At 47.3% G+C, this 17,463-nt stretch overlaps 1 protein-coding gene across 1 annotated transcript; it reads left to right on the top strand.

The window, feature by feature from the left end:
* Nucleotides 1–4,794: 4,794 nt before the first annotated feature.
* AP1M2 (adaptor related protein complex 1 subunit mu 2) lies at nucleotides 4,795–17,237 on the top strand (the record flags this gene model as incomplete). Its single annotated transcript, XM_084249689.1, has 12 exons — nucleotides 4,795–4,836; nucleotides 7,632–7,788; nucleotides 8,026–8,093; nucleotides 9,720–9,850; nucleotides 9,953–10,100; nucleotides 10,193–10,319; nucleotides 10,764–10,912; nucleotides 10,999–11,070; nucleotides 15,437–15,595; nucleotides 16,122–16,247; nucleotides 16,717–16,792; nucleotides 17,215–17,237. 12 exons carry the CDS (start codon nucleotides 4,795–4,797, stop codon nucleotides 17,235–17,237), a joined length of 1,278 nt encoding a protein of 425 aa, XP_084105815.1.
* Between the last annotated feature and the right edge of the window lie 226 nt (nucleotides 17,238–17,463).

Here is a 17,463-nt window from a genome sequence, read left to right as displayed (position 1 = left end):
ATGCCTCTATTAAAAAAAATTAAAAAAAAAACAAACAAATAAATCTTTAAAAAAAAAAATCCTTTACCTGGCAAATTGATGGATAGACAGATAGTTTTCCAGACCTGCAAAAGGAGTTCATCACCACTAACTGACCTTACGAGTAATGTTAAAGAAAAAAAATTAAAGAAGTGTCAAAGGGACTTCTTAAAGCTGAAAAGAAATAGCTCTAGGGCCTCCCTGGTGGCGCAGCAAGTTGAGCACAGCGCTGTGAAGCTGTCCACAGCCTCTGCAGCGCCGGTTTGATTCCTGGCTGGCCAGGGAGATAACCACATCGTGTGGCAGACCTCTCTTGTCTTGCCCACTGCTCCTCTCAGAGGCGCTTTCAGTCCGTCTGTTTGTTCTGCTTCCCACTCTGTCTCTGGTGAATCCTCTCTCCCTTCTGTGCCTCTGGCCTGTACCCAAGTTCTTGTATAAATAAATAAATCTTAAAAAAAAATAGTTCTAAATGAGTAACAAGACAACATTTGAAGGAAAAAAATCTCAGTAGTAAAAAGAACTGTATAGCAAAGGTAGTAGATTAATCCTTATAAAACAAGTGTGACAGTTATATGACACAAATAATAAATTAATTATAACTACCATAATTCGATAAGAGATATACCAAATTTTAAAATTGCAAAATGTGACATCAAAAGCATAAAATACTGTGAAGAGGTGGCCCTTCTTCCATGCCTAAGGGGACGATGCCACTAGAATGAGCTCATGAGGTTTTTGATAAAAAATAGTCATGAGACAGAAACAATCAAATTACAGATGGAATACAGAACCATGGAACAATCACAGGAGAAGATGTCCACACGAATACATTTCTTTCTTTCCTTTTTTTAAAGATTTATTTATTTATGCACACAAGAACTGGGGTACAGGCCAGAAGTGTGGGAGGTGAGAGGATTCACCAGAGACAGAGTGGGGAACAGAACAGGTGGACTGACTGAAATACACTGCTGAAGGGAGCAGCGGGCAAGTTAGGAGGGGTCTGCTGCACCATGTGGGTATCTCCCTGGCCAGGAATTGAACCCATGCTGCAGTGGCTGTGGATCGCTTCATAGGTTGCGTCCTAATCCTTTGCGCCACCAGAGAGGCCCCCAAATATATTTCTTAAAGCTGTTAAAATGACCCAGAAGAACAGAGAACTTGTGTAACTGGAAACACTGAGTATTTGAAGAAATAACATCCGATATTTTATTCTGCCAAATAGATTACCTCTGGATACACTACTCCTGCACGTTGAACCAAAGGTGAAATCTAAAAAAAGGGAAGCTGTTGCAGGAAAAGGAAGAAGAAGAGAGGGTCCAGGCAATAATGTCTCTTAAGATTACTGTTTCAAAGTGATATGTGATTTGGGAATTTTTGGTACAGGTTGTTTGTTTATGTCAGTTTTTAATAAATGTAAGTATAGGGCCAAAAAAAAAAAAAAAAGGTCAATGTCAAGGTCCACAAGTCTGTCTGACCTGTGATACTAAAGGTTACTCTGTTGCCCATCCTATTACTTCTAAAGAGATCAAGGACAAGTCGTTCAAAGAGAGAAAAGTCTTTGTGGGCACCAAAGGAATTCCTCAGCTGGTCACCTATGAGGCTCATACCATCTTCTATCCTGATCACCTCTTTAAGATGAACCCCATTCAGATTAATCTGGAGAATGGAAAGACTGCTGATTTTATCAAGTTTCACCATGCCCTGCTGAGGTGCTAACCTGGCAGAAACTGGTGTGACCATCAATAGAGACAGACACACTCTGTGGTACACAACAAATCATTTAATGACTAATTCCACAGAATATATTCACGCATATAAAGTAAATATTAAAGGGAGAAATTGACAGCAATATAAGATAACAGAACTTTACTACCCTACTTATATCTATGGTCAGATCACCGGACAGAAAATCAACAAGGAAACATCAGCCTTAAACAACATATTAGAGTAGATGGTCTTAATAGATATATACAGAACATTCCATCCGAAAGAAGAATACAGGGCGACCCTGGTGGCACAGCGGGTTGAGCGCAGCACTGTGAAGCTGTCCGCAGACTCTGCAATGCGGGTTCGATTCCTGGCTGGCCAGGGAGATACCCACATGGCACGGCAGACCTCTCCTGTCTTGCCCGCTGCTCCCCTCAGCAGTGTTTTTGGTCTATCTTCCTGTACTGCTTCCCACTCTGTCTCTGGTGAATTCTCTCACACTCCCGCGCCTCTGGCCTGTACCCCCCATTATTGTATAAATAAATAAATCTTAAAAAAAAAATACACATTCTTCTTAAGTATACCAGGGACACTCTCCAGAATAGATCCCATGTTAGACTACAAAATAAGTTTCAATCAATTCAAGAAGCTTGAGTTCATAACAACCATCTTTTCTGACCATGATGGTATGAAACTAGAAATAAATTAAAAGTGGAAAATAGGGGCCTCCCTGGTGGCACAAGAGGCTAAGTCGAAGCACTATGAAGCTATCTGCAGCCACTGCAACACAAATTTAATCCCCAGCCAGGGAGGTGACCCACATGGTGCAGCAGACCTCTCCTGTCTTGCCCGCTGCCCCCCTCAGCAGTGCATTTCAGTGGATCCACCTGTCCTGCTCCCAACTCTCTCTCTGGTGAATCCTCTCACCCCCTGCACCTCTGGCCTGCACCCTGGCTCTTGTATGCATAAATAAATTAACCTTTAAAAAAAATGGAAAGTGGAAAATGGCCTCCTTGGTAGCGCAGGGGTTAAAGTCTCAGAGCTATCAGGCTATCACCAGGCACTGCAACATGACTTAGATCCAGGCCAGGGAGCTAACCCACATGGCACAGCAGACCTCTCCTATCTCTCCCACTGGTGTATTTCAGTGGATCTGCCTGTTATGCTCCCCACTCTGTCTCTGATGAATCCTTTCATTGCCTGCACCTCTGGCCTACAACCCAGTTCTTGTATGCATAAACACATAAAATAAATCTTTGTTTTTTTAAAGATTTATTTATTTATTTATACAAGCACTGGGTACAGTCAGAAGCGTGGGAGGGCGAGAGAATTCACCAGAGCCAGAGCAGGGAACAGAACAGGCAGAATGACAAAATACACTGCTGAGGGGAGCAGCGGGAGTCGCAGGAGAGGTCTGCGCACCATGTGGGACCCTTGCCGGTGGCTGGGGATCAAACCAGCTGCAGAGGCTGCGGGCAGCTTTGCAGCCCAAAGCTCAACCACTGTGCCACCAGGGGAGGCCCCAATAAATCTTTATTTTTAAATTTTTTTAAAGGATTTATTAAAATAAACCTTAAAAAAAGTGGAAAAATTTCATGTGTCACCTCCTTCTCTGATCTCCTGTCTATGGTTCCCTATTCATTCTCTATCACACACACCTAGCCCCCAGCTGCTGGTTCAGTTGCCTTCTGCACCCCCATTCTCACCAGGGATCTTGATTTTTGTTTTTATGTTGTTTGCCTCTCTGTCCTCCCTAGAAAGAGAGCAGTGAAGTGGAGTGGCTTTGTCTATTTCTCAGTCTATAGAACAACAGCTGGTAGAACCATACTTATATCAGACAAAATAGACTTTATTTATTTTTTTTTATAGAAGCATGTTATTTATTTATTTATTTATTTATTTATTTGTATGTTTTGTTTTTTGTTTATACATGCACTGGGTACAGTCAGAAGTGCGGGAGGGTGAGAGAATTCACCAGAGCCAGAGCGGGGAGCAGAGCAGGCAGAAGGACCGAAGTACACTGCTGAGGGGAGCAGTGGGCGGCAGGAGAGGTCTGCGCGCCATGTGAGACCCTCCTCTGGTGGCTGGGGAGCAGCCGGGGATCGAACCGGCGCCGCAGAGGCCGCGGGCAGCTTCGCAACCCAGCGCTCAACCGCTGCGCCACCGGGGAGGCCCCAAAATAGACTTTAAAACAAAGGCTGTAATAAGAGAAAGAAGGACATTATATGGTAATAAAGGTGTCCATCAAGATGTAAAGAGGATATAATAATTCCAAATATATATATGCACCCAACATTAGGAGTTCCTAAATAGAACCACCTAGTGAATAATCAACCATCACCATAATGAAAACAGTTTTCATGTCTGCTCCAGCACACAGTTGGTGTACAATAAATGTTGAATGGCAATTATAATAATTATAGTATAATAATGTCTATATTTTCAACACTTTGTCAATATCTTAGTGTCACATAGCAGGAGCTTGTAAATGTTTTTGGAATGAATAACACTAGGAATAAAAATAGAAGCAACTATGTTTGTCCTGTTCAGAGTCCTTTCCATAGTTCCTGAAAGAATTTACTAATGAGTAAGTATTTGAGTAAAAGGATAAATCAAGTGGTAAATATATATTGTATGAATGAATAAATGAATGAATGAATGAAACAGATAATATTGAGTACCCAGTGCTGGGCACTCAATGTGGACACGTGTATGCACACAGACCTTGACCTATGGGCCTCACAAACTCCTGGGAGAGAAAGGAAAAACGGATGGATGGATGGATGGAGGGATGGATGGATGGATGGTGGGATGGTTGTTTGGGATCTCCCCATCAGCACACAAGTGTGCAAAGGTAAAATGAGGCGGGGCAGCAATTCCACTCCAAACCCCGCCCCTCTTAGTCCCGCCCTGGTCTTTGTGTCGGCGGACAGCGGCACTCACCTGACGGCCTCTCCTTTAAGACGTGCTCACCTGGGCCCTCACCTGCACTCTGGGCTTCCGCAGGAAGAAGGAAGCGGCACCGCTGTCGCCTCCTGGCCCTCCCTCCTAGGTCCGCTTGGCTCCACCATGTCCGCCTCGGCTGTCTTCATCCTGGATGTCAAGGGCAAGGTGAGGTTGGCGGGTTTCGGTGGATATATAGGTAAGGCTGTGCTCTCCCGGATCTGGGGGCGGCCCTGCCTCGCCGGTAGGGAGGCCCCAGAAAGCCATGGGGGCGTGGCAATACCCCTCCCCCAACCCCGGGGAGTCCAGGCTGTGATCCCACCTGCCCTGTTTACTGGCCCTGTGTCTGCGGAAAAGGGGCTTCACTTCTCTGAACCTCAATCTGCCTATCCTTTAAAAAGGGGGTAACAGTGGTCCTCACCCAATAAGAATTAATAGTCCTCGATGCTTGTAAACTACTTGGCCCAGGAGCCCTGCTCCAAACATTTCAATCAACTGAAATTGTTCTTTTTATTCCCTTCACCCTCCACAGTATTAATATATGGGGAAGATATCAGGGGCAGGAGACCTTTGGGGGCTGCCTTATCCCTTTCTGAAATCTGTCATTTGCTTTGTCTTTTATTTTATTTTTTAAAAGATTTATTTATGTATGCATACAAGAACTGGGGTGTAAGCCAGAGGTGCAGGGGGGTGGGGGGGGTGAGAGGATTCACCTGGGAGAGTGGGGAGCAGAACAGGCACATCTACTGAAATACATTACTGAGGGGAGCAGCAGGCAAGGCAGGAGAGGTCTGCTGCACCATGTGGGGTGCTCCCTGGCCTGCCAGCTGCTGATAGCTTCATAGTGTTGCGCTTAACCCCTTGCGCCACTAGGGAGGCCCTGACCAGATAATTCTTATCTGCTTGATGTCCATGTGTTGTAATCGAAACCAGATCCCAGACCCCCAGCCATGGTTCCAATCTTATCAACAAGGCATTCCACTGATCAACTTCCATGGTCTCTTGTCATGTATCAGTCAACGCCCCCCCCAGGCATTTCCGATCATACCTTATAATGCATACCCTTCCCGGGGTGATCAGGCTTTCAGCTCTTTTTTTTTTTTTTTTTAAGATTTATTTATGCATACAAGAGCTGGGGTACAGGCCAGAGATGCAGGGGGTGAGAGGACCCACCAGAGACAGAGTGGGGAACAGAACAGGCAGACTGACTGAAATACACTGTTGAGGAGAGCAGTGGGCGAGTCAGGAGAGGTCTGCTGCACCATGTGGGTTGCTCCCTGGCCGGCTGGGGATCGAACTCATGCTGCAGAGGCTGCGAATTGCTTCATAGTGCAGTGCTTTAACCCCTTGCACCACCAGGAAGGCCCAAGCTTTCTGCTTTTGATTGAATTGAAAGGTGCCTTGTAAGGTTGGGCACCTATAACTGATTGACTAGGCAGTTCTGACCTTGTATAGGAATGAGGAACTGCAGGGCTTCCCCCGTGGCGCAACAGGTTGAGTGCTGTGCTGTGAAGCTGTTTGCAGCCTCCATGATGCGAGTTCGATCCTGGCTGGCTGGCTGGCGAGAATCCCACATGGTGCCACAAACCTCTCCTGTTATGCGCACTGCTCCCCTCAGCAATGTATTTCTGTTGTCTGCCTATTGTGTTCCCAACTCTGTCTCTGGTGAATCCTCTCACCCTCCCGTGCCTCTGGCCTGTACCAAAGCTCTTGTATAAAAAGAAAAATAAAATCTTGGAAAAAAAAAAAAAAGGAATGCAGAACTGCAGGTAAGAAATGGTGGCTGGGGCCTCCCCGGTGGTGGAGCCGTTGAGCGCTGGGTTGTGAAGCTGCCTGCAGCCTCTGCAGCGCCGGTTCAATCCCCAGCCGCCAGAGGAGGGTCCCACATGGTGTGCAGACCTCTCCTGCCGCCTGCTGTTCCCCCCAGCAGTGTACTTCATCAGTCTGCCTGCTCTGTTTCCTGCTCTGGCTCTGGTGGGTTCTCTCACCCTCCCGTGCTTCTGACTGTACCCAGTGCTTGTATAAATAAATAAATCTTTAAAAAAAAATAATAAAGTTGATTAAAAAAAAAAGAGAGAGATGGTGGCCGGGCCTCCATGGTGGTGCAAGGGTTAAAATCTCAGCACTATGAAACTGTCAGCAGCCACTGTGGCCTGAGTTCAGTCCCTGGCCAGGGAGCTGACCCACATGGCACAGCAGACCTCTCCTGTCTCATCCACTGCTCCCCTCAGCAATGTATTTCAGTAGATCTGCCCATTCTGCTCCCGACTCTGTCTCTGGTGAATCTTCTCACCCCCCTCCACCTCTGGCCTACAGCCCAGTTCTTGTATGCATAAATAAATTAAATAAATCTTAAAAAAAAAAAAACTTTAAAAAAAAGGAAAAATGGTGGCTGAACAGGCCACTTAAGTCTAGCAAACCCACAATACCTCAGTTTCCTCATTTGTGGAATAAAGAGGATATCACTACTCACAGCCCTCAGAGAGGGCTGTAGACATATTAGCTGTTGTTAATCACTCACCCATTTTGCAGAGGACAAAACTGAGGTACCAAAAGGTGGAGCCTTGGGCCTCCCTGGTGTTAAACCCCCAGGGGTTAAAGTCAGCGCTATCAAGCTATTGCCAAACAGTGCAGCAAGAGTTCAATCCCCGGCCAGGCATCTACCCACATGGCGCAGCAGACCTCTCCTGTCTTGCCTGCTTCTCTCCTCTGCAGTGTTTTTCAGTAGATCTGCCTATTCTGGTCCCCACTCTGTCTCTGGTGAATCCTCTCACCTCCCGCACCTCTGGCCTACACTCCAGTTCTTGTATGCAAAAATAAATAAATCTTTAAAAATAAAAAAAAGGTGGAGCCTTGCCCAGATCCCTCAACCAGGAAGCAGGGTGATACGCAGGCACTCTGATGCTCTTGAGTGGAGGGTATGCAAGTGGAGCAGTGACCAATGCTTCTCTGCTCCCCCTTAGCCCCTCATCAGCCGCAACTACAAGGGTGACATTCCCATGAGTGAGATTGAGTACTTCATGCCTCTGCTCATGCAGCGGGAGGAAGAGGGTGCCCTGGCACCACTGCTGAGTCATGGCCGGGTCCACTTCTTGTGGATCAAACATAGCAACCTCTACTGTATCCTTCCCAGGTGGAATCCCTGGGGGCATGGAGTAGCAAAAGCTTGGGTCCAGAGGGGTGGGCTGAGATAGGTATTGCACAGCATATCAGAGGGGTAGGAGGGAGGGTGGATAGACATGGGGGTGGTGGCAGGGGACTGGATATGGTATGTGGGGAGGGGGTATGTCTGTTGGGGTCTGTGCTCTATTTGTATGCTCCAAAATGGTGCCTTTTCCTTAACTTCAATGCCTACAGTGGTGGCCACCACGCTGAAGAATGCCAATGCCTCCCTGGTGTACTCATTCCTCTACAAGACAGTAGAGGTAGGTCTTGGCCTCCTGTTAGCCAGTTGGTCTGTTTGTCCACCTGCCTTGCCTTCCTCTTTCAGGATTCCTTTCTCCTGGGAACCATTTCCTGACTCCTCTGGGCATGCCTCGGGGTTTACAGCTGCCAGCGCTGCCCCCATCAAAACCCCATCACTCTGTGTTCTCATTAGCTGCCATTAGATCATCTCTCCCTGCAGGGCAAGGACCAAAGAGGTCTCCAAAGGGTATATGGCTCAAATCAAAACCCAAGGGAACTGGGCTTCCATCCCAGCACCCTCATTTCCTAGCTGTGTCACCTTGAGCTAGTCATTGGTCATCTTTGTTCCTCTAAACTGGGAGTGGTAAGTTCTGCCTCAAATTCATATCTCTGAAGTGCCTATAACAGTGCTCAGTATACAATAAGTGTTTAATAAAGGTTTGTGATTATTAGCACTCTCACTCAAGTTATGAAATCACAATTTATTGTTTGCTTACTATATGCCAGTCTGTATGTCTGAGAGAGTGCTCAGTGAATACTATTCAACAAACAAGAAATATTTACTGATTCGTCTCCTTCTTGTGGGAAAGGAAAGAAGAGAGACATCATCCCTGCTTATCCTGAGCAGTTACAGGGCATGAAGATGAAATAGGACATTATGATAACTAATTACTGGGCACTAGTCACCATGATACTTGGAGGAAGGGGCAGAGGGAGGTGACACTTGAGTGATAAGGAGCTTTTAGAAGTGTGTTCCAGGCAAAGGGAACAGCAAAAGCAAAAGCCCTGTGGTAGGACAAGAAAGAAAGCCAGTGAGGGCTTCCCTGGTGGTGCAAAGGGTTAAGTCTCAGCACTGTGAAGCAATCTGCAGCCACTGCAGCATGAGTTCAATCCCCAGCTGGGGAGCTGACCCACATGGCACAGCAGACCTCTCCAGTCTCTCCCACTGCCCCCGTCAGCAGTGTGTTTCAGTGGATCTGCCTGTTCTGTTCCCCACTCTGTCTCTGGTGAATCCTCTCACCTCCTGCACATCTGACCTCAGCTCTTGTGTGCATAAATAAATAAATCTTAAAAAAAAAAGAAAGAAAGCCAGTGGGATGGAGCAGAACAAGGGACAGAAGGTGCTCTAAATGTAGGATGAGTGGTAGATTCTCTGCTAATGCCCAGGAACTCCAACCAAGGGTTTATGGGCTTCCTGAAGGAAGTCTGTGAGCTTAGATTTATTTTTGCCTAGCAAGTTTCCTTTGCTATCCTGTGTATTTTATTTTATGTAATTACAAACCTTATTCTGTGGGGGGCCATCCACATCACCAAATACACATGGTCTACAAAAAATGTTGTGAGCCCTTCCACTCCCTCCTCTAGGAAGTCTTACTCGACCTTACTACTTCTAGAAGGGCTCCGACTTCATTTGTGTTTTCTTGCTTATTGCACCCAGCATGTTGGCTTATATTGGTTCCATTACCAGTCCATTTTCCCCAGGGCAGGACCCTGCCTGCTTTGATCACCATGAATGTCCTGACACCAACATGTAGTAGGTGCACCACAGTTGCTTTCTGGATGACTGGCTGAGTGGGAATGTAGCCCATGTCCACAGTTACACTAGTTATACTTCTGAGGGTGTTTCTTTCCCTCCTGGCTTCCAGGTATTCTCTGAGTACTTCAAGGAGTTGGAAGAGGAGAGCATTCGAGACAATTTTGTCATAGTCTATGAGCTGCTGGATGAGCTCATGGACTTCGGCTTCCCACAGACCACTGACAGCAAGATCCTGCAGGAGTGAGTGGGCTGTGGGGCAGCCATGTGTGGGTAATGGGTGGTAAGAAGTTGAGGTGTTCCGGGTCCAGCTGCTTGTTCGCCCTGCTTTCCTGCTCCTGCCAGGTACATCACCCAGCAGGGCAACAAGCTGGAGACTGGAAGGTCACGCGTGCCACCCACTGTCACCAATGCTGTGTCTTGGCGCTCTGAGGGCATCAAGTACAAGAAAAACGAGGTCTTTATTGATGTCATAGAGTCAGTCAACCTGCTGGTGAGTCTCCACCTTTCTGCTCTACCCCTGCCAAGGCCTCTGGTCAGGAGAGGGGCACCTATCCTTGCTGACCCCTATGTGTGCATCCTCAGGTCAATGCCAATGGCAGCGTCCTGCTGAGTGAGATTGTGGGTACCATCAAGCTCAAGGTGTTTTTGTCTGGAATGCCAGAGCTACGGCTGGGCCTCAATGACCGTGTGCTCTTCGAACTCACTGGCCGTAAGCTCCTGGAGAGGGCCACCCTTGGGAGTGGGGGACTGCACTCATCTGGAGACCCAGAAAATTGCTGGGGGTTCTGAAATAAGAGCTTGCACGCCCTCTTCTGGGTAGACCCAAAACTGAGGCTACTGGCTCACTAAGCAAAGGCTGCTGCATTATTGAGTGTCTCCCAAGCACAAAGCAATCCCTTACTTCATAGAGCTGACATTCTGGTGCGAGTAGGAGATAGAATAATATCACACTTGAGAATCTGACTGTGAGCCAGATTGCCTGGGCTCAGATCCTGGCTCTGCCCCGACCAACTGGGTGACTCTGGGTAATTTGCTCATCCACTGAATCTGTTTCCTCATCAGCAAAATGAGGTTATAGTAGCAATAGGTGGAGAAGATATGGGTAGGAAATCTGCCCCAGCCCCCAGGGTCACCCTACTTGGTCCGCTCCGAGTTTCAGGGAGCAAGAACAAGTCTGTGGAGCTGGAAGATGTGAAATTCCACCAGTGTGTGCGTCTCTCTCGCTTTGACAATGACCGCACCATCTCTTTCATCCCGCCTGATGGTGACTTTGAGCTCATGTCCTACCGCCTCAGCACCCAGGTAAGGCAAAGTCAAACCACACCTAGTAGGAGGGGAGATCTGACTCCAGGTGCTCCAAGAACTCTTTTCCTTTACCTTCAATCCAGGTGAAGCCACTAATCTGGATCGAGTCCGTCATTGAGAAGTTCTCCCACAGCCGTGTGGAGATCATGGTCAAGGTGAGTCTGGGCGAACACTGACTGCGCTTATCTGTTGCCAATCACCCAGCAATACAACCTCATTTCCCACCTCCCTCTTGGCTCCTCATAGTCTTCCAGCCACATCGGTCTCCTGGCTGGTTCTCAAATATGCCAAGCATGGCCCCCTCTCCACTGGGGGCTTTTCTTCCTTCTCTCTGGGCCTCTCTGCCTGCAGCTGTGCCCAAGGCTCCCTCCCTTCCTTGATTCTACAGCCCTTGTTTCTACTCCTCCTTCCACTCCCCCTTATTTTTCTTCAAAGCCCCTTTTAACTCATGGATTTTTTCCCCCCACAGTCTTTTCCCCAGTGTCAAGTCATAGTAGGTTCTCAGCAGTGCTTTAAACAATGGAAGCTGATTTTTTTTAAAGATTTATTTATTTATGCATACAAGAGCTAGGTTACAGGCCAGAGGTGCAGGGGGTGAGAAGATTCACCAGAGACAGAGTGGGGAGCAGAACAGGCAGATTGACTGAAATACACTGCTGAGGGGAGCAGTGGGTGAGTCAGGAGAGATCTGCTGTTCCATGTGGGTCACTTCCCTGGCCGGGGATCGAACTCGTGCCGCAGTGGCTGCAGCTAGCTTCATAGTGCTTTGTCTTAACCCGTTGTGCCACCAGGGAGGCCCCTCATATAATGATTTTAATAGAGCTTCTACTCTGTAGAGAAACTAAGGGACATGAGGGAAGAAAACCAAGTTATATCTGCTGCCCTCAAGGAGCTTAGTTGGGGAGACAGACAAACCATCAGTGAATACAGTCATAGCTGAGCCTTGGACAACCCCAGGAGTAAAGGGAGCCAACCCCCACATGGCTGCAACTCTGCACATAACTTTTGACGCTTCCAAAATTTAACCATTAATAGCTTGTTGTTAACTTTATCAAGAACCTTAATAATTAACACATATTTTATATGTTCTTTGTATTAGAACCATTTTCTTATAATAAGGCAAACTGGAGAAAAGAAATTGTTATTCAAAATCATAAGAGTGGTTCTCCCTAGTGGCACAAGGGGTTAAGACACAACCTATGAAGCTATCCACAGCCTCTGTAGCACGAGTTCAATCCCTGGCCAGCCAGGGAGCTACCCACATGGCGCAGCAGAACTCTCCTGTCTCGCCCACCACTCCCCTCAGCAGTGTATTTCAGTCAATCTGCCTTTTCTGTTCCCCACTCTGTCTCTCGCACCTCTGGCCCGTACCCCAGTTCTTGTATGCATAATAAATAAATCTTTAAAAAAAATCATAAGAGCAATTATGGGTTTCAGCACAAAAAAATCATACGACAAAATACATTTACTGTTCTGTACTGTATTTATGGATAACTTCAGTTTATATTTGCTTTTTATTTTTTTTTTAAGATTTATTTATACATACAAGAACTGGGGTACAAGTCAGAGGCACAGGAGGGTGAGAGAATTCACCAGAGAAAGTGGGGAGCAGAACAGGAAGACACACTGAAGACACTGTTGAGGGGAGCAGTGGGTGAGGCAGGAGAGGTCTGCCGCGCCATGTGGATTTCTCCCTGGCTGACTGGGAATCGAACCCTCATTGCAGAGGCTGCGGACAGCTTCACAGTGCAGCACTCAACCTGCTGCACCACCGGGGAGGCTCTATATTTGCTGTTTATAAGAAAATCCATATGTAAGTGGATCTTAGCAATTCAAGCCTTTGTTGTTCAAGGGTCATGTATGTATTGTCAGCATAGTCATCAAGATAAAATCCATAATCTGCCTCTACCCTGGTCAGCCCCATCATTGCTTATCTGTACCCATTCTTTCCCTCTGTCTGGATCTCCCAGCTCCAGACTTTACCTCCACAGAAGGCGCCTGTGAGTACTTCTGTGCGGACTTGTCCCTGCTTTGCCCAGAACTCTCCTTGGCACCTAGCTGAGAGTAAAAGCCAAAGTCTTCCTGGCTGCCCACAAGGCCCTGCACAGTATGCCCTGTCAGCTCCCCACCTTTATTTCCTTCCATTGTCCCCCTCCTTTACCCCAACAATGCTGGCCTCCTGGCTGCTCCTGGAGCACACTAAAGAAGATCCTGGGCCTCCCCTGGTGGTGCAGTGGTTGAGCGCTGGGCTGCGAAACTGCCCGCGGCCTCTGCAGTGCCGGTTCGATCCCCGGCCAGGGTGAGGGTCCCACAAGGCACACAGACCTCTCCTGCCGCGCCCGCTGCTCTCCTCAGCAGTGTGCTTCATCAGTCTGCCTGTTCTGTTCCCCGCTCTGGCTCTGGTGAATCCTCTCACCCTCCCGCGCTTCTGACTGTACCCAGTGCTTGTATAAATAAATAAATAAATCTTAAAAAAAAAAAAGTGCAAAAAAAGTTTAAAAAAAAAAATAGGATCTTCTTTTTTTTTTTTTATATTTATTTATTTGTTTATACAAGCACTGGGTATAGTCAGAAGCGCGGGAGGGTGAGAGAACTCACCAGAGCCAGAGCGGGGAGCAGAGCAGGCAGAAGGACCGAAGTACACTGCTGAGGGGAGCAGCGGGCGGCAGGAGAGGTCTGCGCGCCATGCAGGACCCTCCTCCGGTGGCCGGGGAGCAGCCGGGGATCGAACCGGTGCTGCAGGGGCTGCGGGCAGCTTTGCAACCCAGCGCTCAACCACTGCGCCACTGGGGAGGCCCGAGAAGATCCTATCTTAGGGCCTTTGCGCTGGTTATTTCCGTTCTTTCCACTCTAACCCGTCCACATGTTTGCTTAAATATCACCTCCTTGGAGAGGACTTTCCTGACTTCCCTATTGCAACCTCTATTTCAATTAATGTTACTTCAATTAAAAAAAAGTTTAAATAACAATGTCTACCATTCCTCACCATCCTTCTTTGCTCTTCCTGCCCCCATTACTTATTGCTATCTAATATGTGACCTGCTTTACTTATTTACTTTCAGAACAAACCTATATCTCTAAACTTATGGTATATTTATATGGGTTACAGAATAATGATGAACCACCCAGCTTACTAGGACAGGTTGGACCAGAGCCTCCAAGTCCCATATGTCCCTCCTCCAATTTCTGCTTCCCCCTTTCCAAGAACTTTATGTAATTTATTTTGAATTTTACATAAAATATTTTTTTATTTATAATTTTGCCACCTACATGTACCATTGTAAATATTTTATTCTGCCAACTTCTGATTTGGGTTACAGTTTTTTGTATGATTTACTTTGTTCTTGTGATGCTTTTAATTTAAATCCCAGGAGCACTAATTCAGTGTACTCATCTATTTCTCCAGTTGAAGAACATTCCACAATGAGAATCTTCCACTCTTGTCCCTTCTGCACCATGTTTTTTTTCTCAATTTTTGGCTACTCTGTTTCACAGCCTTGTGCCTGTCTCCCAAATGCCCCTAGTAATAGCTGATCCAGAGCTTATAGTTACCCTTCTTATTTACAGATGAGGAAACTGAGGCCTAGACGAGTTAGGGTGTCACTCTTCCGGGGGGAATAGCATGCATGTCTGCCTGGCTCTCAAGAGTCTGTTCTTGGATTTGACTTTGTTCCCCCATCTTTGGGTCTCAGGGGCAGTGGGTAGTGGTCACCAGGGAGGATCTTAATGATCTTTAATGTTGCTTTCTCTGTAGGCAGGGACGGGACTGGAGCCATGAAAGCTGATGCCTTCCAGAAAGAGCACCCAACTCCCCTCTGGCTTACCTCCAGACCTTGTGTCTCTGATCCCACCTCTAAAATATCTCTTCCCAAATTATAAATTATAGAAATAGTCATAATGCTTGCTACTGTACATGGAACATTTAGAAACCCTGGGTGTAAAGCCGAGGTTACAGCCCTAAGGTTTATTTGTAAGGAGGGCATGTGATAATTGAGAATGCAGGCCTAGTTTGAATCCCTGCTATGCTGGTTACCTACAGCTGTGTGACTTCAGCAAAGCACCCTTTTTCTCTGTGCCTCAGTCTCATCTATAAAATGACCTTAGGAATAGATCCCACTTTAGGGAATTAGTGCGAGAGCTAAGTGCTTGGCCACAGGACCAGCACATGGTAGGGACAGACTCAGCAGATGCCTCTAGCAAATGAAAACTCCATGGTCATGGGCTGAAAGGTGTCATTTGGAACTAGGCAAGGGTATTTGACACTGTCCAAATGGAAGGCACCAAGAACAGGGCCTCTGGAGTCTTTTGTTGGTGGGGACTCTGGCTCTGTCACTGGTTGGCTGTGTGTCTCCAGGCCAATGTCTTAATTTCTCTGTGCCTCCATTTCCTCATCTGTAAAATTGACAGGATACATATCCCCACTCGTGGAGGTCTTGATGAGAGAGTGCTAGAAAAGGCTAGGTGAATATTTGTCAGATGCATGGAGGAATTCTTCATATCCCATGCTCTCTCCCTGCACAGGCCAAGGGGCAATTTAAGAAACAGTCAGTGGCCAATGGTGTGGAGATAGCTGTGCCCGTACCCAGCGACGCTGATTCCCCGCGCTTCAAGACCAGTGTGGGCAGTGCCAAGTATGTGCCCGAGAAGAACGTCGTAATTTGGAGTATTAAGTCTTTCCCGGTGAGCACTAGAGTTGGTTGCCGGGTCTTGGGGGACCTGCCCTTTCTGCCCAAGGGCATGGCAGAGAAGAAACCATAGATCCACATACGTATGCACATGGTTATCCTTTGGGGGTTATAAAGTGGAATCCAGTTTAACCATCATGATAGTTAAACTCACCCACCCAGGTCTGAAGGAAATCGGTCTTGGCTTCTCACCCTTGTCTCTCTGAGCTTGGGAAACCTACCTGCCTTCATGGAGCCTTAATTTGTGAAATGATCAGGATCCTGTTACCCAAGTACTTGGGTGACTGGAGGATTTAGCCTGAACTTGGGATCTGGGGGACATGGGTGGTCATCAGCACCTGAAAAAAAGGAAAATAATCATTAAAAGCCACCAGACGAGGCTTTGCAGTCAGAAGCTACACCAGGGAGTTTGGGCCTTTGTTTCTTGTCTGTGAAATTGGCTGGCTCTGGGTGCTGATGTGAGGATGATTTGGGGTAGATAGGAGTCCTTCCATGTGTCTGATGTCCCCATGTCCCTTCAGGGAGGCAAGGAGTACCTGATGCGTGCCCACTTTGGCCTTCCCAGCGTGGAGAAGGAGGAGGTGGAGGGCCGGCCCCCCATTGGGGTCAAGTTTGAGATCCCCTATTTCACTGTCTCTGGAATCCAGGTGAGGGAATAAGTTAGCAGGGTGACTCCACTCTTTGATTTCAGTGGGTTCTCCTCTTTCATGCTCCTTGGCTGGGTCACCTCCGTTCCCTGACCTGGGTTACCGCTCCTCTGCTGTCATCCTGTCTTTCCACTTCTCTCTTTTGCCTGTGACACCTTATTCCCCATTAAGTTATTCACTAGCTCTCCACCCAAAAGCTGTTCACCATTCCCTTGACCTGTGCCACCTCATTCCCCTAAAACCATGTTATGGCTATTCTCTTACACTGTGCTGTTTCTTTTCTGGACCACATTCCATCCAGTCCCACTGCCCATGCCACATCTTTGTTCTAAGTCATATTATCTCATTACTCCCAGCCTGTGCCATCTTCTTCTCCCAAGTTGTTTATATTCCACAACTCTCTCCTGTGCCGCCCCCTGACCCCACTGAGCTCCCCAAGTCTGGGCTACTTCTTTCCATTCTCTTCCAGGTTCGATACATGAAGATCATTGAGAAAAGTGGTTACCAGGCCCTGCCCTGGGTTCGCTATATCACCCAGAGTGGCGGTAAGGCAGCCTGCTCCCTGGGACAGAGGTCAAGGAGATGAAAGGGATGGTCTCCAGGGCTTTGACTACATTCTGACTTGAAGGGTTCCAAAACCTAACAGGCCTGTCCCTTGACTTAGCCCATTTTTGTCACTTTGCCATCCTGGGCCTCACTTACCCAACTTTAAAGTGGGGACAGTTGCCATTCTAGGATGGTGATGGGGTTTGGACGAGGAGCTGAACACACAGCCACCTCTACCTGTTGCCTGAAAGCAGATTCATTGCTAAGTTTATTTTTCCTGTATTTGACCTTATGCTAGATTTGTTACTATTTGCAGGGTTAAGCATAAGCTCTGGAATGAGGATAGACCTGGGGAATGAGACTGTCCCTCTTTCCCCTTTCTCCAAATCTGAAATGATTCCTATTCATTGTTTCCTTCCAGATTATCAACTTCGTACCACCTAGAAGGGAGAAGAGGTGGGAGCATGAACATGGGCCTCCCTCTCCTCAGGCCCTGACTTCAGACTTTAGAGGGAAGAAAGGGGTATGTGTGTGGTGTGTGTGTGTGTGTGTGTGTGTGTGTGTGTGTGTAGCCTGACTTAACAGTTACTTGCTCCCAGCACCAACTCCCACCTATATCTGTACCTATAGGCTGTGAGGAAGGGTCTCCTCTCCTTCTGGGATCCTCCTC

Source organism: Talpa europaea (assembly GCF_964194135.1).
Source record: "Talpa europaea genome assembly, chromosome: 12".
NCBI lineage: Eukaryota > Metazoa > Chordata > Mammalia > Eulipotyphla > Talpidae > Talpa > Talpa europaea.
Note: the sequence above shows the minus strand (reverse complement) of the source record. Positions and strands in the feature narration are given on the sequence as shown.